The following is a 23,862-nucleotide window of genomic DNA, read 5'->3' as shown; positions in this document are numbered from 1 at the left end:
TCTGCTCCTCACCATGGCGTGCTACATTTGTCCTATCACCTTGTTACCTGTAACATTAAGAAGTGACTTTGTCTCTACAGGTCACTAAGGTGCCAGAGAATCTACTACCATATGCAGTGCGCTGCAAAACATTAACTGTATCTAACGCACGCACTGTGCTGCTTACCCCAGAGATCTATCAGGGGCAGGATGTTCCAGCTCAGGTGGTGGACCTTATGCTTGAGGGACTCAGAGGAGCAAGTGAGTGCTGGTATCAATGTACAACAGGCTAACTTTGAAGCATATATAGCTACATAGCTATGTGTATCTTATCTTGCTGTTCTTCATCAGGACAGGTAGAGGATATGTTATTTCATTTGCAGCACATTCTGTGTTTAGTATCTGATGTATATCTATCCTTTGTGATAATCCAATTGGATAACTCCATAGGTAAAAGTTCTCAATGCGAAAATGAGAACTAGGATGATAACACTGGGAACACTTTACTTTCTCTTACATCCTACCTGTAGGGCACTGCTTACTCTGGTTATGGAGACTGGCAGACAGTTAACTAATTATCAAACTAAACTGATGTTTCCCCTCTGCATTACCCCTCCCATCTCCAGCAGACCCTTGGGTTTAGATTACGTTCTTTAGGAGATTGGCACGTTATGACTGCTTTGCAGAATTACTTTTTTGATTTTATACTGGACTTGGAGCCAGTGGCGGATCCAGGGGGGGCGATAAGGGCGATCGCCCCCCGTAACACACAGCCCCAGCTCCGCCCACCTACTGATCATGACCTGTAAGCAGCAGCAATGCAGCTCTGGGAAAGCAGAGGCTGGGCAAGATGTAAGCAGCTGGTGGCAGCCGAGACCTGGCTGGCCGCGGCAATCTCACAAGCAGGCAGGCAGTCAGCTGTCAGCCTGAGGCATCCAGCCGGCAAGAGAAGGAGGCGGAGTGGTATGGGATTTGTAGTTTGTTTTACTGCTTGGATGCTAAGCAGTGTAAGATAAACTACAAATCCCACGAGGCATTGCCAGCAGCATAACAAGTAACTCCGCACGCATGGCTGCTACATTAGAGTCTGAGCACTGGGGGATGTCCCCTGGTTGGAGTGACCATGACATGGATGGACTGATGAAGCCCCTGCAGCATGGCACACTGGTCAGTAACCCACACTGTATGCATATCTAAGCAGTGCTACTAATAGCTCCAGCATGGCTCGTATTGTGCTTGGAGGTAGAAACAGCCTGTCACATTTGGAGAGGAGAGAGTAAGGAGCATATTATATATAGGGGGTGATGGGCATATTATACAGTACAGAGGTTAAGGGGAGGGAGTGATGGGCATATATATAGGGGATAAGGGGGGAGAGTGTTGGGCATATATATAGAGGTTAAAGGGAGAGAGTGACGGGCATATTATATGTAGGGGATAAGGGGAGGGAGTGATGGGCATATTATATGTAGGGGATAAGGGGAGGGAGTGATGGGCATATTATATGTAGGGGATAAGGGGGGAGAGTGATGGGCATACTATATGTAGGGGATAAGGGGGGAGAGTAATGGGCATACTATATGTAGGGGATACGGGGGGAGAGTGATGGGCATATTATATGTAGGGGATAAGGGGGGAGAGTGATGGGCATACTATATGTAGGGGATAAGGGGGGACAGTGATGGGCATATTATATGTAGGGGATAAGGGGGGAGAGTGATGGGCATATTATATGTAGGGGATAAGGGGGGAGAGTGATGGGCATATTATCTGTAGGGGATAAGGGCTGACAGTGATGGGCATATTATATGTAGGGGATAAGGGGAAGGAGTGATGGGCATATTATATGTAGGGGATAAGGGGGGAGAGTGATGGGCATATTATATATAGGGGAAGATGGTGTAAACTACTGTTGCTAAACCCCCAAAAGCTTTGCATTTTGGGGTTTGTACAAAGGTGTCAGATTGTAGTCTCCATTGATAATAATGGAGACTACAATCTGTAGCGCTAATAAGCAATTTACCGGAGATTTGTGTGAAGTCTTCTGCATTGTGCTTTTAGTACATAGGTACACTACATAAAAACGGCTTGATACATAGGCCACTAAGTCAATATGGGGTCTATTTACTAAGCATTGGATGAAGATATAGTGAATGTAGTAAAGCACCAGCCAAAAAGCTCCTAACTGTTATGTCAAAGGCTGTGTTTGAAAAATGACAGGAGCAGGTTGGTTGGTACTTTAACTCCACCCAAGGCTTAGTAAACATATATACACTACACTGTAGAGACAAGGGGGGAGATAAGAGGGTGATTTGCCTCATGAACGGGTCATAAAGACAAGGGAGAAGAGAGGGAAATTGTAAAGAAAGGGATAAAAGTAAAAGGATAGAAGTAAAAAGATTAATAATGAATGGCAATAGGAATGGCTTTGATGTGAGGTCACTGCCTAAAAATGGGAGGAACCAGGACTTAAAGTGGGAGGAGGAATGAGTGAAGAGGGGAGGAGTCGGGATTAATTCTTAAACCACCCCCCCTAAAAGAAAAGTCTAGATCCGCCCCTGCTTGGAGCATTGTGGTTCTTTTGGAGAAGCTGCCAAATCGTCTTTTCTAGTGGGACGAATATCGCCTGTCAGGGGCACCGAGGGGGATAGGGAAGTACAACCGCAGCAGTCTCCTTTGCCTGTGGGGGGGAGTGATCACACTGATTGCGCCCCCCTGGCTTTGCGCCGGGCTGAGGTGCTCACAGCGCCATCCCATCCCCGTGGTGTAGCTTCGCTGCAAAAATTATTTTTTTTAAATATTTTTTTATCCTAATGGGCGCGTAGCCACGCCTCCCCATAATTGGGTAACGCCCCCCCTCCCAGGCCTGGCGCGGTTTCCACTTGGCAGGGGCCCCCAGAGGGATCACTGGGTAGCTTGTTTTGCTTGTCCTGAGACCCTGAATTAGCACACTGGGATCTGCTAGCCACATTCTGGGAGTCTGAAGGTAAAAGTAAGCACAGGCACAGCTTTATTGTTGATACTGCACTATTATATGTTTAGGGAATGGTGCACTATTATATGTTTAGGAAATGGTTCACTTTTGCGTGATAGCAGTAAATGGAGCCCTTCATAAATAGTGAGTAAAAATCCTCACCAGAAGGTGTAATGGTTACCATTACTGCCTCACAGCACTGAGGTCTTGGGTTCGATTTCCACTCTGGCCCTAACTGTGCAGAGTTTGTATATTCTCCCTGTGCTTGCGTGGGTTTCCTCCGGGTACTCCCTCCCACACTCCAAAATTACACTGGTAGGTTAATTGGCTCCCAACAAAAATGTACCCTAGTGTGTCTGTGTGTGATCATGTGGTAAGGCAATATAGATTGTAAGCTCCATTGAGGCAGGGACTGATGTGAATGGCCAAATATTCTCCTTAAAGCATTGCAGAATATGTGTGCGCTATATAAACAACAGGTAATAATAAAATGTATGTGTTTTTTTGGTACAGTGTAGGTGTTTGGTGCAAGCAAACCAGAGCACTGCCTAAGGGTGTTGTACCTTTCCTTGTACCTTTCCAGTCATCTAGTCAAACACTTGTCTTTCAGATTTTGATGAGGTAGTGGAGTTCTTGGAGGAGGTAATCGAGTCTCTCCTGGCAGATGAGGAGGTGCAGTCTTTCAGTGAGGTCTTCCACCCTGTCTTTGATGTGATCCTGGAACGCGTCAGGGACTTGGACCTATGCCAGATGCTGCTCTACACGTACCTTGACCTCCTCCTATACTGCACCCGACAGAAGGACATTGCTAAGGTGACCGGAGTGACATATTTAAGTATATTCATTCAGACGCATGTTATCTGATTTCAGGTTTCTTTGCATCGATTGCTTCATTATTTTACAATGTTTCTATATCCAAATACACAGGAAGCAGAGTGTGCTTACCCACCAGTCTGGCTATAAGTATGTACCACCTGTCTTCCAGAAAGTACAGAAAGTCAATCGTGTTTCTTTATTCTAAATGTTTGCTTTAGTCATCCTGTAGATAGCTTTTCACATAGCTGGTTTATTCAGAAAATGACATTTATGTTGGTGCTGTCTTGGACAGTAACAGAAAGGCTTTCTTTCTTTTTGTAGGTTTTTGTGAAATACATTCAGCCTCAAGACCCAAATAATGGGCACCAATATCAGAAGACCTTGCTGGGTGCAATCCTCAGCATCTCCTGCATATTGCGCACCCCTGGTGTGGTAGAAAATCATGGCTACTTTCTGAACCCATCACGCTCCAGTCCTCAGGAGATTAAAGTGCAGGAATCTAATATCCATCAGGTAATCTGGTGCTTTCAGTGAGTTCTGCAGCCTCAAATGAAAACTGTTCTCTAATTTGCCTAATTAATTAACATGACATTAAGGGCCTAATCCAGAGCCGCGGCCGCACGTCTGCAAATCTATGCAAATGCCGCTACAAAGCCCTTCCCTGATGTACTTCTGTGCGTATCAGTGTGCTAGGGCTGTGATTGCCTGTAGGCACGGTCTGATACAGGGCATCTCAATCACATCAGCGCCTTTGTGTGTACACACTGTGGGGTCTATGTATTATGTACCAACTAATCAGCTCCTAACTGCCACTTTACAGGCTGTGTTTGAAAAATAACAGGAGCTGATTGGTTGGTACTTTACTTCTCTCTCTCCATGGCTTAGTACATAGACCCCTGTGTAACGCATGTGCCGTAGGGGTTTTTAGGGATTTTCACGCACGCAGAAAAAGTCACTCATCTCTGTACGTCAGCATTGCGTTTCACTGAATCAGGCCCTAAAGCTCATAATAATTGTGCACTATTCACTCATTCGCACACCGTATACATCTGTGTTTGCAATACTTTGTCTTCTCTTCTCTTGCTCAGTTCATGGCTCAGTTCCACGAGAAGATTTACCAGCTTCTGAAGAACCTTCTGCAGCTGTCCCCAGACACCAAGCACCTCATCTTGTCCTGGCTGGGGAACTGTCTGCATGCCAACGCCGGACGTGCTAAAATCTGGGCCAACCAGGTTCCGGAAATCTTCCTGCAGACGTATGCTTCTGACAGCTTCTTTTTGAACTTGGGTGCAGCCCTGCTACGCCTGTGCCAGCCATTTTGTAAATCAAGGTCTACTCGATTGCTGACATTCAATCCCACGTACTGTGCTCTGCGGGAACTCAATGAAGAGGAACGTAGGAGCCGTAATGTGCACATGAAGGGTGTGCAGAAATCCCATGCCTCTATATTCACTCTTTCTGCAGCAGTTACTATTCTTCTTTAATATCAGCCTTCTCTGTCATTAACACTAAACATGTAACGTCCTTTTTACGCTGACATTTCACTATCTAGTTTCTCTACACTGTTCTCAAACACCCCAAACAGACCATGTTTTCAGGCCTTTTTTGCACAGAATTCGTGGGGTTGGGAATCCTCATTTTCTTGCTGACCGATATCCTTTAAACATAACCTGTATCCTTCATCCTATCTAGTCTTTCTTCTCTGCATAGTCTCTTCTGTTACTCTCAGTCACTGCGGTTTCTCATATCCCCACACAGGACTGGATAAAGAAACATGTCTGATTCCACTTGCTGAGGACCAACAACCAGATTTTCCTCAGAACTTCAACTTAGTGACAGAAAACCTGGTGCTGACACAATACACGTTGCATCTAGGCTTTCACAGGTACCTGATAGCTACTGTATGTATGCCAGGTGCTCCCGGTGTACTATTTGTGCACGCTAAAAGCAATGAGTATGGGGAGTGACCGAATGTACTAGCCGATAGGAATATATGATGTTAACCCCTTGATTAAATGTAAGTGCAATATTACTTTTACTGTGACAAACTATATTTTATTTCAATTCTAGCCCAGGTTAGAAGCTGATTGGTTGGAACTTGATCTCTCACCACTTTATCCCTCAAGGCTTGATAGATCTCCGATCTGTGGCCCACATTCAAATAGCCACGATAAGCCGTTTTTGGCGAAAAGTTTTCACCGGTGACGTCATTTCGCCAGGCGAAAACTTATCCCCGTATTCAATTCCACAGACTTTACGCCTAGGCGGAAAATCAATGCATTGGAATAGGCGAAAAAGATTCGCCTATGAATAGGGGTCAGAAAAAAGTGCAGAATTGCGGTTTTGGGGTGCAAACTTCAGAAAAAAAACCCAGCACCCTTGGGACAGTCCCCCAAAGGTAAACTGTGTCAAAATGTAAAAAAAAAAAACTTAAGAACACCCCAAAAAGTACTTTAGTTTTGGGGCGAAAAAAAAACAAAGTTGCGGTACAAAGTTAAAAACTAGCCAAATAGACTCCAGGGGGGTCCCCAAGTATGCCCCATGTGGTTTTCAAGATTGCATGTTTTTGCGGCAGGTGGATTTTTTACGTTTTAGAAAACGTCACTTTATCAACTTAAAGATATGCTAGCACCCATTTTCATGTACCCCATTTGCTGGAACTACTTATTTTCACCAAAAAATACTGCAAAATGCTATTCTTCACCACCTATGCAAAGACACTAAATAGCAGCTATTGAAATCATTTAAGTACCCAAAATACCTTCAGCAGGGCTATTCGGGGGTATCTATAGTGATCCCACATGTCAGTGCATCTTTTGGGGGGTGTCAGGCTGATTTCCCCATATCTGACAGTACTTTTCGCCTGTCTGTGTTTCACCGGGTCCCATTTTCGCGTCCTTTGGAATTGAATAGGGCGAAAAGCGGTCGCGCGCACGGAAAGTGTTTTCTCCAAAAACACGCGATGTAGGAGAAAAGTCCGGGACTTTTCGCCTGCAATTGAATATGGGCCTATGTCTCTGTCACACACTATTGTTTGTGAGTTCACCCAACAGCCCAAACAACATGTTGAAAGTATACTCCTATTAGTAAAATTGAAGAGTTCATGTGAACTTTGGTATATTGAGCTTTCATTTGTTTTAAGTATGTTGTCAGTATAGCTGAGTTATAACTGAAATAAGCTGTCCTTTACCAGGCAGACCTCATTTACAATAATCTGCTAAGTGTTGCATAGACATGTGAACAGATAACATAAAATGGACTTGTGTTAATACTTTTTATTTTTTCAGTGTACTTAGTTAAAGTAGCTCCTTTAAGACTGTAGACAGATAATGGGAGATCTATAATTCATCTTCTTACTGCTTTGAAGCTGGCTAGACTCCTGTTTGTAATTCTCCGTCATTTGTCTCCCAAAATGATTTTTCCAGGTTACACGAGCAGATGGTGAAGGTAAACCAGAGCTTGCACAGACTACAGGGGGCATGGCGCGATGCCCAGCAGAGTGGTAGTGCCGGCGCTGAGAACCTGCGAGAACAGTTTGAACGGCTTATGACAATTTACCTGTGCTTGAAGGCAGCCCTAAGCGAGCCTCAGTGCCTCCAGAACTGCCTCCAGCTGCAGGTCTCTACTGCACTTCTCTTAGTGCAGATTGCTTTGGGAAATCGAGGCACAGAACCAGTGCAGCTTACCTTTCCTGTGCCCGATGTACAGCATAGTGCCCTCGCATACGTACCAGGTACCAGAAACTGTTAACAGAATGGGCTTTATTTCAACATTTAGTACCATCCATCCAGCATTCATCTTACAGAAACTTACCCGTTTATGTTACAGATGCTCTTACATAAGTTCAGAGCATAATTGCCAATGTTTCAATATCCTTTCCAGTGTCATTTGTGCATCTTTTCAATAGTTTTTTTTTTTTTTTTTTGTTTGATTTTTTTTTTTTTTTTTGCTAATTACACTAGAGAATAGACCATATGAATTACATGTTATGTACATAATAAGAGAAGTTGTACTTGTTCAGTATTGAAAAATAAGGATACTTTAAGCATGGGACCATAGAACGTGTTCAGTGCAGTTCAGATAACATCTATAGAGAAATCTTTGGCATTACCTGTGATGTATCTTCCTTGTAGCCTTCTGAAATGTCAGTGCATAGGTAAACTGCACATGCAGGGGGTGATACAGAGGTGGCCGCAGCTGTAGTAGTTACCACTACTGCTTGTTAATGCTAATACCATGGCCGGTGGGCGTTCTTTTGTGATGCCCAACGGCAGTGGCATTAATACGCCAATGTGCATACAAGACACACTATCAGCGGACCATCGGCCGCATCACCGGACACTGCCCATGCCACACCCTGTCTCTTAGCCGACCCCCTCCCTGTTGCCACCCAGAAACGGTATACAATCGGGAAGCTGGATTCCCGACAGCCGGCTTCCTGACTGCTTTATCCCGGCGTGGGATAAATGACGGCGTCTAGATCTAGACGCCTGTCATTTCCCCGACACCGGGCGCCACGAGCAGACAGCCGCGGGGGGGGGGAGGGTTAGGTTTTATTGCACCCGGGGGGGGGGCTTGGGATTAGGCACCCCCCCCCCGGGAGGGTTAGGCTAGGGGGAGGGTTAGGGTTAGGCACCCCCCCGGGGGACTTAGGTTTAGGCAGTGGGGAAGGGGGGGTTAGGCACTTACAGGGGGGATTAGGGTTAGGGGGGGTTAGGTTAGATTAGTTGATACTTACCTTACCATGGTCGGGATTTCCAGCGCTGTCGGGCTTCCGCTGCCGGGCTCTGCTGTTTTGTCGGGCTGCCGCTGCCGAGATTCTAACTCCCGGCCATGCGGCAGCCGGGATATCATACCGATTCCCCAGAAACGCCATGCATATTCATCTGCATCCTCCAGCGGGAACGAGAATAGTAGCTTAACATATTTTCCTTCTAATGTTGAGTCTTAGTAGTGTCACAGACTTAGCAACGCACTCACAGTGTAATTCAGACTCTTGGCTGCAACTTTAACTGCACAGGAATTAGTTGTAAACATGTTGGGGATGACGCACAACTGGACTTGCCATGAGGAAAAAACTGCGGCCGCTGCATCGGAGCCCTTCTTAACTCAGACGCACACAGATATACAAATGTCGCAGAACAGATTGATCGGTGCAGGCTAGCAGTCTAGTTTTTGTCTCTCCTGGGTTTTATTCACCCAAATTTTCAGCCTGAAAGAGGTTCGGCGCAGCCGAGTCATCCAGGACCTGGTGCGCCAAGAGGGGCTATAACAGTGTATGAGGACATATCTGTATGGCAAGGCAAAGAGGTCAGGACAGTATACCTGCATCACTTTCCATTTAGAGTGCAGCGCAAGATGGTGTCTGTCTGGACATGTTAGTAAATATGTTCTCTCTTCTTTATTGGCTTTACAGAGTTCTTTGCCGATAACCTGGGAGACTTTTTCATCTTCCTGAGACGGTTTGCAGATGAGGTTTTGGAGACCGCTGCGGAATCGCTAGAACAGATACTGGATTTTATTACCGTCTTCACAGGCAGTGTTGAGAGGTTAGTGCATGGCAAACAGTAAGGGAGTGGGAAGAGAAAAGGGTGGCAGCACATATTAAAGTAATAGACATACATCCTCTGTTATTGTAAGCTGAGGGGTACTTATACTGTACCGCATGTGTACTTGGCAATACTATTATGTAGACTGCATATAAAGTAAATGCTGGCAACAAAACAATATTGCATTCTATTTCCATCCTTTTAGTTTGATCCATTTAAGATGAGTTTTAATTCAGATCTCTGTTGAACTATATTAAATTGATTAAAAAAAAAAAATTCTAATAAGTATTTTCATTCTTCAGGATGAAAAACCCTCACCTGCGTGCCAAGCTGGCAGAGGTACTGGAGGCTGCAATGCCCCATCTGGAACATACTCAGAACCCACTTATTTCTAGTGTCTACCACCGACAAAGAATATTTTGTACTTACCGCCAAGCGCCACGCCTTGCAGAAGCGCTCATAAAGGTGTTTGTAGACATAGAATTTACTGGTATGTGAAGGAACAATTCTGTCCAATGAAAATCTACACCCTATGGCCCATATATATATGTATGTGTGTGTGTGTATATGTATGTGTATATATGTGTGTGTGTGTGTGTATATATATATATATATATATATATATATATATATATTCTACTTCAGGGTCCATAGGGTATCCACAGGATACCTTGGGGTATAGGTGTGACGTCCGTCGCAGGGCACCAAAGAGTTAAGCTTTCAGCCACCCAGGATGCACTAGGTCCCCCTCCTATACCCCGCTCCCGAGCCAAGGCAACTCAGTTTAGTTTGGTGCCCGGCCGGAGTCGGGTGCACCTGTTGGAGTGGGGGCTAGAAGAGCTTCTGAAGCTTTTTCTTCATGCAGCTGTGGCTGCACATCTGGATGAACAGCATGGACAGTCAGTCTGTACGTCCATGCTGTCTTCCCTACACCCCGCCGGTATCAGAACGCCGGTACTGATCCGGGGATGCTGGTGGGCATCTGGGGTCACAGCTAGCGGTGACCCCAGATGTTCCGGACCATGGCCGGATTCAAGGGGGACAGAGGTAAGCAGCGGGGTCCCGCGGTGGGTCCCCGCTGATCACATGGTCCTAAGTCCCCAGGCAGGGGGCTCCCTGGGGACTGGCTGCAGCGTGGAGCCAGGCGACCAACCTGCGCTTCCACTACCCCCTGGGACAGCGGACCGCAGCAGAGCGGTAGCGCTGCAGCGTCCCAGGGGTTAAATGCATGCCAGGGGAGCGCGCCTTTCCTGTCTCACAGCCGGCGCCTCCCCCGCTGCACACAGCCCTCTCTGCACTGTGCTGACTGGCCCTGTGTCAGCGCTCCTCCCCCAGGCCAGCCTTCTCTCTGCTCCTCGGCGGCCATCTTTTCAGAAGCATGGTGAACGCTGCTGGAAGCCTGCATTGGAAGCATCGTGGTCTGGGTCCCCCCGCATACCTCTCCTCCGCTGTGGTCAGGTCTGTGTATGCAGCGCTGTGTCCTACCAGGCCCTGTGTCTGTGTAGTTGAGTGATCAGCGCTGTTAGTGCAGGAATTGATTTTCTTTGCATTGTATGTGACTGTGCTAGCGCTGCTGCCTGTAACTTTTCTTCTCAAGACTGTCAGCTTTATTACTGTCCCTGTTCTTTCTGCTAATCCCTTGCGGTGCGGTGCTGCAGGGTGGTCTCTCGCCTATTTAATATATAATTGGTGAGAGGGGTCACATACGTGGTGCCATCATGTCTGAAAGTGATTTTCCCCTCCGGCTACAGTGTACCACGTGTGAAGTAAGGTTAGCGGAAGGGTAGGGTAGCGCGGAGGGCCTTTGCCGGCAGTGTTTGTCCATGGCGCGGCCTCTTACGGTTACAGCACCGGTACAGGACCGCCCTGGGCTTGTTTCGCTCAGGCGCTAACAGCTTTAGTGGGCCAGTTAGCTCCGCAGCCCGCATTTACTCCGATGGGTTTGTCCCAGCAGTCTGTGGTGTCGTCACCCATGCAGGGTTTCCCACGACAATTGGTGGTACCCCACAGTCTCCCTATTTCCCCGCTCCCGGTTTCTCAGGAGCCAGCGTGGGTTAACTCCCTGACGAGTTCTGTACAGCATTTGTCGGATGTGTTTCAAGGGGAGTCTGTGATGCGGCCTCATAAACGGCCGGTGGCGTCTCTGTCCACTCCTTATGAGGATGACGAAGGGACGTCTGATGATGGGGAGATTCTGGATCCTTACGATCAGGAACCTCTCCATACTAAGGACGCTGACGCTAAGTCCAAGGTGTATATTCCTGGACTTATTCGGGCGGTCCGCACAGCCTTGGTGATTGAGGACGAAGTTCCCCCAGCGGCTAAGTCTAAGTATGCCTTTTTCAAAGACGTGAAGGGCGATGCCACAGTCTTTCCTCTTTCGGGTCAGTTGGTGGACCATTTAGGGGAGGCGTGGAAACAGCCTGGCAAAAGATACCAGCCGCAGAGACGCCTGGCAGTGGCTTATCCGTTCGCGGATAATTATTTTGCTAAGTGGGAATCCCCTCCACAGGTGGATTCTCACGTGACCCGTCTTGTCCGTAGTGCCACATTGCCGATGCCATCCATGTCCTCCCTTAAGGATGCTACGGACCGCAAGGTGGAAATCTGCCTGAAGTCCGCTTATTCCCTTGCGGGGGGGGGGCAGCACGGCCGGCTATGGCCATTTGCTGGGTTGCCAGAGCGATGGAGCGCTGGGCGGATTCATTAGAGGCTTCTTTTGATTCCGACTGTCCGGCCGAACAGGCGGAGTTGATTGGCAATCTCCGTGATTCGGCCACCTACATCAACGAGGCGGCTCTGGACATTAGTACTCTGTTGTCTAGAATTTCTTCAGCAGCGGTAGCTGCTCGTCGCACCTTGTGGCTGCGATCCTGGAAGGCGGACGCAGATTCCAAGAAGGGTCTGGAAGCGTTGCCGTTTACCGGAGAAGTTCTCTTCGGTCCGGATCTGGATAAGATTGTGGCCACGCTGGCGGCAGCCAAATCGGCTTGTCTCCCGTCGGCCGCTGCTCCTTCTGGTTCTAGACCATCGTCCTTTCGGTCATCTAGGGCCCAGGGCAGGCCCAAACCACAGTCGTTTCCTCGTCAGGCTGGCCCTAGGAAATCGGTCAAGCCCCGGAAGCAGGCATGGAGTACCAGACGTCCGGCCCCCAAGCCAGATGACAAGCCTGCGGCCTGACGGTCCGGGCCTCCTTTTGGGGGATCCCAGGGTGGGAGGCCGCCTGCTGCAGTTCGCCCAGTGTTGGTCGGTCACTACGACAGACACTTGGGTTCTGGAGGTGGTCTCCCACGGGTACGCCCTCTCCTTACGGCACAGACCCCCGGCTCGATTCTTCACCACGGGTCTACCATCAGACCGGAACAAGGCTACGGAGCTGCGGAAGGTATTGCACACTATGCTCCAGGCTGGAGTTATAGTGCCTGTTCCATTCTCCTAGAGGGGCCAGGGTTTCTATTCAAATCTTTTTTTGGTACAGAAACCCAATGGGTCATATCGTCCTATTCTCAACCTCAAAGCACTCAACAAGTCTTTGCGGGTACCGAAGTTTCGGATGGAGACCCTACGGTCCATCATTCTGGCGCTGGAACCTGGGGACTACATGATGTCATTGGACATACAGGACGCTTACCTGCTTGTCCCTATTCTTTTGCGCCATCAACAGTTCCTCAGGTTTGCAATCCGCAGCGACCACTTCCAGTTTCGGGCGTTACCTTTTGGCCTGGCGACGCACCACGTGTTTTCACCAAGGTGATGGCGGTCATGGCGGCTTCTCTGCGGCTGCAGGGAGTCCGCATGTTGCCGTACTTGGACGACCTGTTATTGGTGGCGGGATCTCCAGCGCTCCTGTTACGCCACTTGGACCTGACCATTGCCCTGCTGCAACGGCACGGCTGGCTAATCAACTGGCAGAAGTCCACTCTAATCCCGTCTCGGAGGATTCTGCATCTTGAAGCCTTATTGGACTCGGGACAGCAAAAGATCTTCGTGACGGAGGAAAAGATCTCTGCTTTACAGTCAAGGGTGCGCAGTTGTCTGCAAAGCCGCCGGGTGTCTCTACACTCGGCGATGAGGTTACTGGGCTCCATGGTGTCGGTGTTCGACATGGTGGAATATGCCCAGTTTCACTCCAGACCTCTGCAGCACCTGATCCTGTCAAAGTTGAACGGGCTGCCTCAGTCTCTGAAGTCCCAGACGATTGTGTTCACCCCGGAGGTTTGCCTGTCCCTTGCTTGGTGGTTACAGACGACCCACCTCAGCGAGGGACGTCCGTTCTGGGTTCCAAATTGGGCCCTGTTGACAACGGACGCCAGTCTTCGGGGCTGGGGAGCAGTTTCGGGTCCACATCTGTTCCAGGGCAGGTGGACGCCGACAGAAGCGGAGCTTCCAATCAATATCTTGGAACTCCGTGCGGTCTTCAATGCTCTCCTGCAGGCACATCGGTTTCTCCAGGGTCACCCGGTACAGGTCCAGTCGGACAACGCTACCACCGTGGCCTACATAGACAGGCAAGGAGGAACCCGAAGCCGGGCGGCTCTCGTAGAGGTGTCTCGGATCCTGGTTTGGGCGGAGTGCAATCTTCCGGCCATATCAGCGGTCTTCATCCCGGGAGTGCTCAATTGGGAGTCGGACTTTCTAAGTCGCCAGGACGTTCATCCGGGGGAATGGTCCCTGCACCCGGACGTTTTTCAACTACTGGTGGACAGATGGGGTCTTCCAGATATCGACCTCATGGCGTCCCGGCACAACAACAAGTTGCCGGTGTACGGGTCTCGCACAAGAGACGAAGGGGCGTCTCTGGTGGATGCTCTGTCCGTCCGGTGGACGTTCCGGTTCGCATACCTGTTCCCTCCGGTCTCCCTTCTTCCACGGGTAATCCAGAAATTCAAACAGGAAGGAGGGACGCTCCTGTTGATAGCTCCCGCGTGGCCCAGACGGCACTGGTTCTCAGACCTTCAGGGTCTGTCCGTGGACAGTCCTCTGCGGTTGCCGCTACGACCGGACCTCCTGTCTCAGGGTCCTTGTCGTCACCCGGACCTGACTCGGCTGTCTTTGACGGCGTGGCTGTTGAGACAGCCATGCTGAGGTCCCGGGGGTTTTCCAGCTCTGTGGTGCGTACCATGTTGCGAGCTCGGAAACCGTCTTCCGCGAGGATATACCATCGCGTGTGGCATACGTTCTTCCAGTGGTGTCGACCGAGAGGTTATGCACCGCGGGAGTTTCGTCTGTCTCGGATTCTCGCCTTCCTGCAAGCGGGACTAGATCATGGGCTTCGCCTTGCTTCTTTGAAGGTACAGGTTTCGGCCCTGTCTGTCTGGTTTCACCGTAGGATTGCTACAATCCCGGATGTGCGCACCTTTATGCAAGGTGTTGTCCGCATTCAGCCGCCCTTTGTTCCACCTGTGGCGCCTTGGGATTTGGCTGTGGTCCTGAGGGCTCTCCAAGGACCGCCGTTTGAACCACTGGCATCAGTGGATCTTAAATGGCTAACAGCTCAGACTGTTTTCCTTCTGGCTATTGCTTCGGCCAGACGTGTTTCTGAGTTAGGGGCTCTTTCTTGTAGACCCCCTTTCTTGGTTTTTCATGGGAACAGGGCAGTACTCCGCACTCGGCCCGAGTTTCTTCCCAAAGTTGTTTCCCAGTTTCATGTTAACGAGGAAATCGTTGTTCCGGCCTTTAACTCACCGGGTCTTTCCGTGGGTGAGGCCTCTTTGGATGTTGTGCGGGCCTTAAGGACTTATGTTGACCGCACTTCTTCGTTTAGGAAGTCGGACGCTTTGTTTGTCCTCTATGGCTTCCGTAAAAAGGGTTGGCCTGCTTCAAAGCAAACTTTGGCAGCCTGGATCCGTATGGCTATTTCTGAAGCTTATCTTCATGAAGGCCTACCGGTTCCTCCTTCTCTGAAGGCTCATTCCACTAGGTCTGTGGGTCCTTCGTGGGCAGCTCGACGTGGTGCCTCTGCAGTCCAGATCTGCAAGGCTGCTACGTGGTCCTCTGTCCATACCTTCGTGAGGTATTACAGGTTTGACACCTTCGCCTCTCAGGATGCTTCCTTCGGGCGGCGGATTCTCCTTTCTGCACAGGAGCGTCCCCACCCTTAAAGGATACTGCTTTGGGACATCCCCAAGGTATCCTGTGGATACCCTATGGACCCTGAAGTAGAAAATATGAGATATGGTAAGAACTTACCCTTGTTATCTCTATTTCTACGAAGTCCATAGGGTTCCACAGGACTCCCGCCCTGTCGCACCTGTGCTGCAGATGGGCTTTGCTCTGGTCACCGGTTTTCCGTCTCCCTCTGGTGAGAATGTGATTCTTGTATGTGTCCAGATCTTTGTTCTCTCTCTTCCTTCTCCTCCTCCGGCCTATGGCTTGGTACGTAACTGAGGTGCCTTGGCTCGGGGGCGGGGTATAGGAGGGGGACCTAGTGCATCCTGGGAGGCTGAAAGCTTAACTCTTTGGTGCCCTGCGACTGACGTCACACCTATACCCCAAGGTATCCTGTGGAACCCTATGGACTTCGTAGAAATAGAGATAACAAGGGTAAGTTCTTACCATATCTCATATTATATATATATATATATATATATAATATATATATTATTTTTTTTATTTTTTCTTGTTATCGGTAGTTACTAATCTTAAATGGTGCTCAAACCAATCAGCTCCTGTCGCATGTTTTGAAGACACGTGACAGTTAGGAGCTGATTGGTTGGAGCACCATTTAAGGTTACCAGCTACTGATAACAAGAATATAATTTAGGGATGTGCAGGCTCGGATAGGTTCGAGTTTGCACGCCGAGTTCGGATTTTTCCCTCCAAAAAAACGGAACTCAGAAAGAGGCTAAACGTCATCTTGCATGGACAAACATCATCATTCCTGGACTTTTGTCCAGGAATGATGATGATTGTCCATGCAAGATGACGTTTAGCCTCTTTCAGAGTTCCGTTTTTTTGGAGGGAAAAATCCGAACTCGACGTGCAAACTCGAACCTATCCGAGCCTGCACATCCCTAGAGTATATAAATCTGGGCCTACATTTCAAACCGTAGTTATTAATACTCCAACTGTATCTCCAGGTGACCCTCATCAGTTTGAGCAGAAGTTTAACTATCGGCGTCCCATGTATCCCATCTTAAGGTACATGTGGGGGCAGGACACCTATCGAGAGAGTATAAAGGTGAGCAGTCCTATAAATGATCCTTTCATTATGAGTATTATTAGTTATTACTCCTAATAGAAGCAGCTTGTTTTCTGCTCCCATAGAGCTTGGCAGATTACGCAGCTGCAAACCTTGAGGCTGTGAACCCTCCACTCTTTCTGAGATTCCTCAATTTGCTGATGAACGATGCTGTATTCCTACTAGATGAGGCCATCCAGGTAAATAGCAGGGAGGGATGACTGCAAATAACTTGTGTGTGAGATAGTAGGAGAGAGAGAGATGCAACAGAAGTTTTTCTTTGGAGGAAAGTCTCATGGAATGCCTACATCCAATCAAGGTGCTTAACCTGTCCGTTGTCAGCCATAGTTATTATTTTGTACATGGTTTCTATAATGCACATTATAGTAACAATAATATAGTCCTGTGTAAAGTGACTAAAACAAAAATACATAATTAAAAACTGGTTTCTAAGATTCTGGACACTGCTTCCTGTGGGGTTGTCTTTTTAGTTATTATATCTAAACTGTAATCGTTTTCATCTGCTGAAGTAAATCCCCATTGCTGCAAAGCTTTACATTCTGAAGTTTGTCCGTTGTGTTACTGATTTCTATTTCCGTTATTGTCCAGTACCTGAGCAAAATTAAAGTTCTGCAGATAGAGAGGGACCGAGGAGAGTGGGACGGGATGAGTGCCGACAGCCGCCGGGAGAAGGAGTCCAATCTGCTCATGTTTGGGCAGTTAGCCAGGTTCCACAATATCATGTCAAATGAGACAATTGGCACCTTGGCTTTCCTCACCTCGGGTAAAAACACATTGTATCTTGGAGAAATTGTCAATTGTGGTAACAAAAAATATGTTTAAAGTCAGTAATGAATTTATGCTGTTTTCAGTGTTCACCATTAATAGCATTGGTTATAAGCCCAACTTTTCTTTATCTACATCCTTTGAATACTTTTAATGTACTAGAATTGTATTTGCATTATAAGAATATTGTCAAATATAGTTACACACAGCAGAGGATCATACAACTATAATCCTCATAGATGTATAAATTATGACTCTAGCAATTCTAAAGACAGATGTGTTGTGAGGGTTGGATACGGGATCCCGGTGGTCGGAATACCAACCGCGGCATCCTGACAGTCAGAATCCTGACACATTAGGTAAGTATCCTACCACTAACCCTCTCTCCCCGGTGCTTGAACCTAACCCTCCCCCTAACCCCTGACTCTCCCCCTAACCCCTGATACTTACCTTCCGAATTCTGGAGTCGGGATCTCTACGGGGTTATTTTGACCATCGGCATTCCGCTCGCAGGGATGCTGACTACATCCCATATTGTGAGTACTGGCACTTCTAGCAACTCCATTATGTATCGTTTGTCATTTTAAATAAGTCAAACTCTACATTTTATTATTTTTGACAAATCTTTTAATTTTCAGTTTCATGATCGATCACCAGGATCACAAGTACGAGATCTTGTATGTCTTAAGCAGATCACTGCTGCAGATGGCAACATCTAAATGATAAATAATGCGCAAATTCTATATTAGCAAACGTCAAAGTCACGTTCCAGACCCTGAGACTGGTAAATGCTATTTGCCACTTCTTTTCTTCTCCCCAGACATACACTCGCTCTTTGTCCAGCCATTTCTAGCAGAACGTATCATCTCCATGCTCAACTACTTCCTCCAGCACTTAGTGGGCCCTAAGATGGGGGCATTGAAGGTGAAAGATTTTAGTGAATTTGACTTTAAGCCGCAGCAGTTGGTTTCGGACATTTGCACCATCTATTTGAATTTGGGGTAAGTTGGAACCGTAGTAGGTGCGGAGGGCCCTGCACCTACTAGGGTAGTATGCAGGGCTAAGGGAGGGGGCACACACAGCTTTATGGGATGAAGAAGCATAAATAAATGTATATTTTCTGTTCCAGGGATGAACAGAACTTCTGTGCATCAGTGCCAAAGGACGGTCGCTCCTATTCACCGACACTGTTTGCTCAAACTGTGCGGGTACTAAAGAAAATTAACAAGCCTGGGAATATGATCGTGGCTTTTGCAAACATGGCTGAGAAAATTAAGGTGAGAGAGAGATATAGCGTCACTGGTAAACCAGCTCTCTTTCAGCTGAAGCCATTAGGAAATCCTCTGATTGTCTGTGCTACTGATGTACTATGGGCCTGATTCAGAGATGGACGCTAATGCGATCGCAGCTGCGATTTCCTACGCCAGGCAGCAGTGAGAATATGCTGTTAGCAAAGATCACCCGACGCATACCTGTGTAAATATCGGTAACTTCGACGCACATCGGTGGCCATCTTGCCCTCGCGCCAGGCCTTGGGAGCTCTTCTGACATGCAGAGCTGCACATGCACTCGCAGTGGCTAATTTATGCACGCCCATGTATCGGCGTTTAAACGGACAGGCATTCCTGCGATTTTCTGACCACTCTCCGTTACCACCCACCAAACTCTGACAACCTGTCAGTTTGTGATGGGATAGTCTGTGTGCGTCCGTAATCGCAATGCGCCTGTGCAGTGTGGCTTATACGCAGGCGCGATGGCAAATCGCATTGGCATCCATCTCTGAATCGGGCCCTATATTGGAAAAAAAACAATATTCATGATCCATATAGACTTTTAGTATGAGTTCATGGCTTGTACACTACAATTAACGAGCCGCCTAATGTAAAATACAAGTTGCTTTAGGTTAAGCAATATCAGAAATATAAGCATAGATGTAAAAGTATGTGTCGCTTGGTGGAACTAAAGGCATTTGAGTTACAGTGGGGGAAGAGATCTTTCTACCTAACAGAAAAGTTAAAAAGAAAGGATTCTGCAGTCAGCCACACCGTGTCATAGCCAACCAAGTGAAACTCTGGTGAAGGAGGGGTTCAGACTAGACAGATCTTTTTTGGAGGCAGCAGTAATGATATGCCCTCTGCCATACCAATAATACCTGCGTACTGTGAGTTTCTTGGGCTGTTTGGACCTACCAGAAACTCACATACTCCCTCCATGAACCTCCTTGTGCACCCACGACAGCTATGTTACTGGAGGGAACCTGTAGGTCCAATAGAAGCTCCAAGTGAGTGACATGGAGTCTGCCAAAAACAATTTTGGATCCTCTGTCTTGGATCCAAAGCTCTCCACCTTGTGTACCAACAGAGATGCCGTCGTGTCAGTCTCTGGCTGATCTAACCTACCCGCAGTCTGCTGAAAGACATCTGAGTGTAGAAACTCTTGAAGTGGATGGATTGTCTGCTGTATAATCTGCATCCCAGTTTATGCTGCAATGATTGGGACATTCAGCCCTGGTCATTGCATGATCTTTTCCAGTGTCTCTCCTGACCAAGGCACCATTAACGACTCCTTGATGTGATTGGCAAACCACTGGCGTGGCAGTGTCGGACTGCATCCTGTTGACTCTTCCCCGCAAAGACTGCCGTCCTCTGACTAGAACATTGGATCTGGTCTGATTTCCAATACATATATCAGGAGCTTTGACATGTCCCGCATCCAAAAACCTTAGAAGTGATTGCTGAAGAGTCATTGACCCCTTCCAGCCTGTTTTCCTTATCAAAGTCCTAGATGTAAATTATCGACCCTTGCAGAGGGTTATCCTAGTCCATGCTGCAGAAGAGCAACCTCAAGGACCTATGTTTAACAAAATGAAGTTAGGCTGAGAATGGGTCAAATTAATCTAATGGATTTGTCCAGATTCTATATGAAGGAGATATTTTACCAAGGGGTATATTTACTAAACCTTCTAGAACAGACAAGTTGTGAGGTTCACCATAGAAAATGATACACAGAATCTGATGGTTGCTATGGGCAACATCCCCACATAAGTTGTATTACGGTATGTACTGCAATTGCTTGGATAAGATACGTTAGGGTGTCACTGTGATGTGTAATTTTATTGCAATATGAACTGCAAAGTTTGGCTACTGTTTGTTACGATCTAATGTTGCAACTTGGATGCATTGTTACATTTGTTTCATGTGGAGCAATATTTTCTGCAAAACACAGTGAACTGAAGATGATTTTGCTAAATCCACTGGGTGTTGCAGATTATATGACGTGTCCAGTGTCCCCACAGGAGGAAAGAGACACACATTTTTCTGATCTATGTGAGAATAGTTTGGATATGAGCACTTGTGGACATAACATCCATCTAGCATAGTTTAGTGTGATTTGTATGTGTACTCTTGAGGGGATGCACTCAGGAAGCCGACTGTCTAAATGCAGACCGCCGGCTTTCCAACTGTGTAATCCCGATTTAGGGTCAGGCACCCCCCGGGAGTGTTAGGCTAGGGGAAGGGGGGGTTAGGGTTAGACACCCCCGGGGGGGAGGTTCGAGTTAGGCACCCCCCAGGAGTGGTGGGTTTAGGCTGCGGGAAAGGGGGGAGGGGTTAGGATTAGGCACTAGGGGGGGAGGTTAGGGGGGCGAAAAGGTTAGTGATAGTCGGCACTCACCTCCGCCGGGATCCTCAAAGTCTGCATTCCAGCGTCGATATGACATCCGCCGGGCTTACGTCCGGCGGTATATCATACTGATTCACTCTTGAGCACAATGCATATGAGGTCACAATGAGTAAGAACATTTTTCTGACTTTAGGGAGTAACTTGGCTTTACTTGGCATAATACATGTTTTCCCTGTACAGGCTGCAAATACAGACACGGGTTGTTTTAAGGGGTGTAGAAATCGGATATGCACTAACCATGTGTAAAAGTAAACAGTGAGCCCTTGTTGTAAATTCCTCCACGCTACCACAGACCTACACTCCTCACAGACCCCTTCTCCTCTTCCCCTGTCATTATTACTTTGAAAAAAGACCAAAAAAAAGGACTAGAACTTCCTGCAATTGACTCTAATCCAGTAACACAGTGAGACAGGGGCCAGGTTGCTTTTGGCTTTAGGTCCAGGCCTGGTTGCAGAGTTATCTCTCTATTCTCCAGAAAAAAGTTGAAGTAGGTTATGGGCACAGGTTGAATTGCGGAACTATTATGGGTCAGCTAATACAGATCTGCCCATGTCGCTAATATGGGGTCCAAATAGTCACAGCTAAATGAGTGATTTCTGTTCTGATCTCAGTCCTTGGCAGACCAGCAGCAGCGAGACGAGGAGACCTATGCTGACGCACCTGATGAGTTCCTGGATCCTATTATGAGTACAGTCATGTCAGACCCAGTTATTCTACCATCCTCCCGTGTTACTGTGGACAGGTCAACCATTGCTCGACATCTGCTTAGGTAAATGTTATAAGAGTAGATGGCTGATTCCATCATGTGTTTCTTGTACAAAACTAGGGCATAAATAATTTCTAATTTGGGGTCGCTTCCTTGCCCTTATATGGTTACAACCACTGAGGGAAACAACACCCATTTAGAGACCCACATGCACTTGAAAATGAAGATAAATGTATAATTGGTGGATGGGAGATGTTGGAGTGAAGGCAGCACTTGTTAGCTGTCAATGAGATGTTCTTTACTGAAACACATCCCCGCAACCAGGGAGGGACTGGGGCTCTTGATCAGCCCTGGCATTAACCTCTGCATGGGCAAAAGGGGGCATGATCTCACAGCAGTGGGCGTGGTTAAATCTAACAGGTGCGTGCCGCAAGTCACAGGGGCCTGGCCTTTTGGCATGCCCCCGTCTCTCAGAACCAGTCCGAGCAGTGTGCCGGGGGGGCGAAACTGCTAGGCCAGGTTTCAGACCAGACCGGCCGATCAGGCCATGGGCCCTTCTGGTATTTGCCAGAAGTGCCAGTCCAGCCCTGCCTATAACACTTAATGAACTTCTCTTGATGAAGCATTAACGAAAGGAATTTTACATTAGCTGTGGTAATATTAGGTAAGAAGTAATATTTAGGTGTTCCAGTATTTCATAACATTTTACGGATATTTCGGATGATCAGGCTGATGATTGGACAGTGTATTGCTGCGGTCGATCAGTAATTATCGGTCTGTCGGACATGCTCAACATCCAGTATGTCCGATAGATTCAATAATTGGTCGCCCGACATTTCCCCTGTTCCTTCACAGGGGAGGAACGGGGAAATATTTCCTCCGAGGGGATGAACGAAAATATCATGGTGCCCATACACTGTAGTCGGCAGAGAATATTTTTGTAACGTATATGACATATTTCTGAATATACTATGAATCCATGTATATGTACCTTTCTCTGCAGTGACCAGACGGACCCTTTTAACCGCAGTCCTCTGACCATGGATCAGCTAAAGCCAAACCGTGAACTTAAGGAAAGGATCTTGCAGTGGCTGGCTGAGCGCAAGCAGCAGTGTGAGAACAAAGGACGTGAATCTTTATAGATTGATTTACAGACTGAAATGAGACATCTACTGTAAGCGTCGCTTCTTCAGTAGAGAATATCCGTGTATTACCCACATTGCCTGCTGCGCAGTGGGCGTGTATGATAGAGCATGGCAACAACTGAACTGGTACACAATAGCCACAGATTGAAGAGCTACTAATGATGAAGCTACTGAAGAGGCACACATAACTACTTACCTGCCAGAGTGGTGGCTTGCCTGCTAACATAATTTGGGGGGTGTTTGTAGAGCTAGTAGTTACCCATCCCACACACTCACTTGTATCTTCTTTACAAGATCCAGTCCTGGTACTAATTTGGTGACGTATTTGCAATGAAATGTAATTCACCCAAATATTTAATTTTATCCGTTCTTCGGCCATAAATGTTTACAGCAGAATGTAGCCAACCTTTTGACTTTTTAGTTGTTAAACTACAGACCTGGGTCTTGCTGGGATTTGTAGTTCCAACAACTAGCAAGGGTTTGGTTCCATAGCATGGTTTGCAACCATAATGGCAATTAAAACTGAGCCTGTATATTAGACAAAATATATATTAGACAAAATATATATATGTACATGGAGAGGGAGAGTGAAAATGTGGAAGCAGGACGAAACGTCTAAATGCATAACCTGTTGTAAGGTAGATTCTGACTACCGAACTGTATATGTATAATAATCCTGGTTAATAAATTCTAAAATTTTCGTTTACACGTTTGCAATATTACAATTTGACTGTTACTTAAAGCTTATAGACATTAGAAACACAGAATTTGACGGCCGATAAGAACCACTTGGCCCATCTAGTCTGCCCCTTCTTTAACCTTATGGTAACCTCAAACCCCTTAGTTCTTACAGCCAGAACCAGCGCAACACACTCAGTAAAGGGATGTATTGCAGGGAGGCGCCAGGCTGGAGAGGCGCTCTCCCCGACTGCTGCTACTGTTGTGTCCATAGTTGCTGCCGTTGCACCTGTCAAACTTTTTGACAGGCAGGCGGCCGGTGCAATGTATAATAGTAGCGGTGCGCCCGGCTCCTTCTCCGCCAGGCA

The 23,862-nt window shown here is 47.4% G+C and overlaps 1 protein-coding gene across 3 annotated transcripts in view; it reads left to right on the top strand.

Annotated features, from left to right (window-relative positions):
- The window catches only part of UBE4A (ubiquitination factor E4A), a 42,805-nt gene extending 19,283 nt beyond the window's left edge, over window positions 1-23,522 (top strand). For all 3 annotated transcript variants that reach the window (XM_088455988.1, XM_088455987.1, XM_088455986.1), the window contains 15 exons: window positions 81-240; window positions 3,564-3,766; window positions 4,091-4,282; window positions 4,858-5,191; window positions 5,528-5,654; window positions 7,195-7,502; window positions 9,186-9,318; window positions 9,621-9,808; window positions 16,398-16,498; window positions 16,585-16,698; window positions 17,108-17,282; window positions 18,105-18,285; window positions 18,414-18,561; window positions 21,577-21,734; window positions 22,675-23,522. In XM_088455988.1, coding sequence (XP_088312114.1) covers window positions 81-240; window positions 3,564-3,766; window positions 4,091-4,282; window positions 4,858-5,191; window positions 5,528-5,654; window positions 7,195-7,502; window positions 9,186-9,318; window positions 9,621-9,808; window positions 16,398-16,498; window positions 16,585-16,698; window positions 17,108-17,282; window positions 18,105-18,285; window positions 18,414-18,561; window positions 21,577-21,734; window positions 22,675-22,813 — 2,661 coding nt within the window. In that variant the 3' untranslated portion in view covers window positions 22,814-23,522. The remainder of the gene's footprint in view (window positions 1-80; window positions 241-3,563; window positions 3,767-4,090; window positions 4,283-4,857; window positions 5,192-5,527; window positions 5,655-7,194; window positions 7,503-9,185; window positions 9,319-9,620; window positions 9,809-16,397; window positions 16,499-16,584; window positions 16,699-17,107; window positions 17,283-18,104; window positions 18,286-18,413; window positions 18,562-21,576; window positions 21,735-22,674) is intronic.
- Window positions 23,523-23,862: the final 340 nt, after the last annotated feature.

Source organism: Taudactylus pleione, unplaced genomic scaffold, assembly GCF_031769625.1.
Source record: "Taudactylus pleione unplaced genomic scaffold, aTauple2 ptg000683l, whole genome shotgun sequence".
Classification (NCBI taxonomy): Eukaryota; Metazoa; Chordata; class Amphibia; order Anura; family Myobatrachidae; genus Taudactylus; species Taudactylus pleione.
Note: the sequence above shows the minus strand (reverse complement) of the source record. Positions and strands in the feature narration are given on the sequence as shown.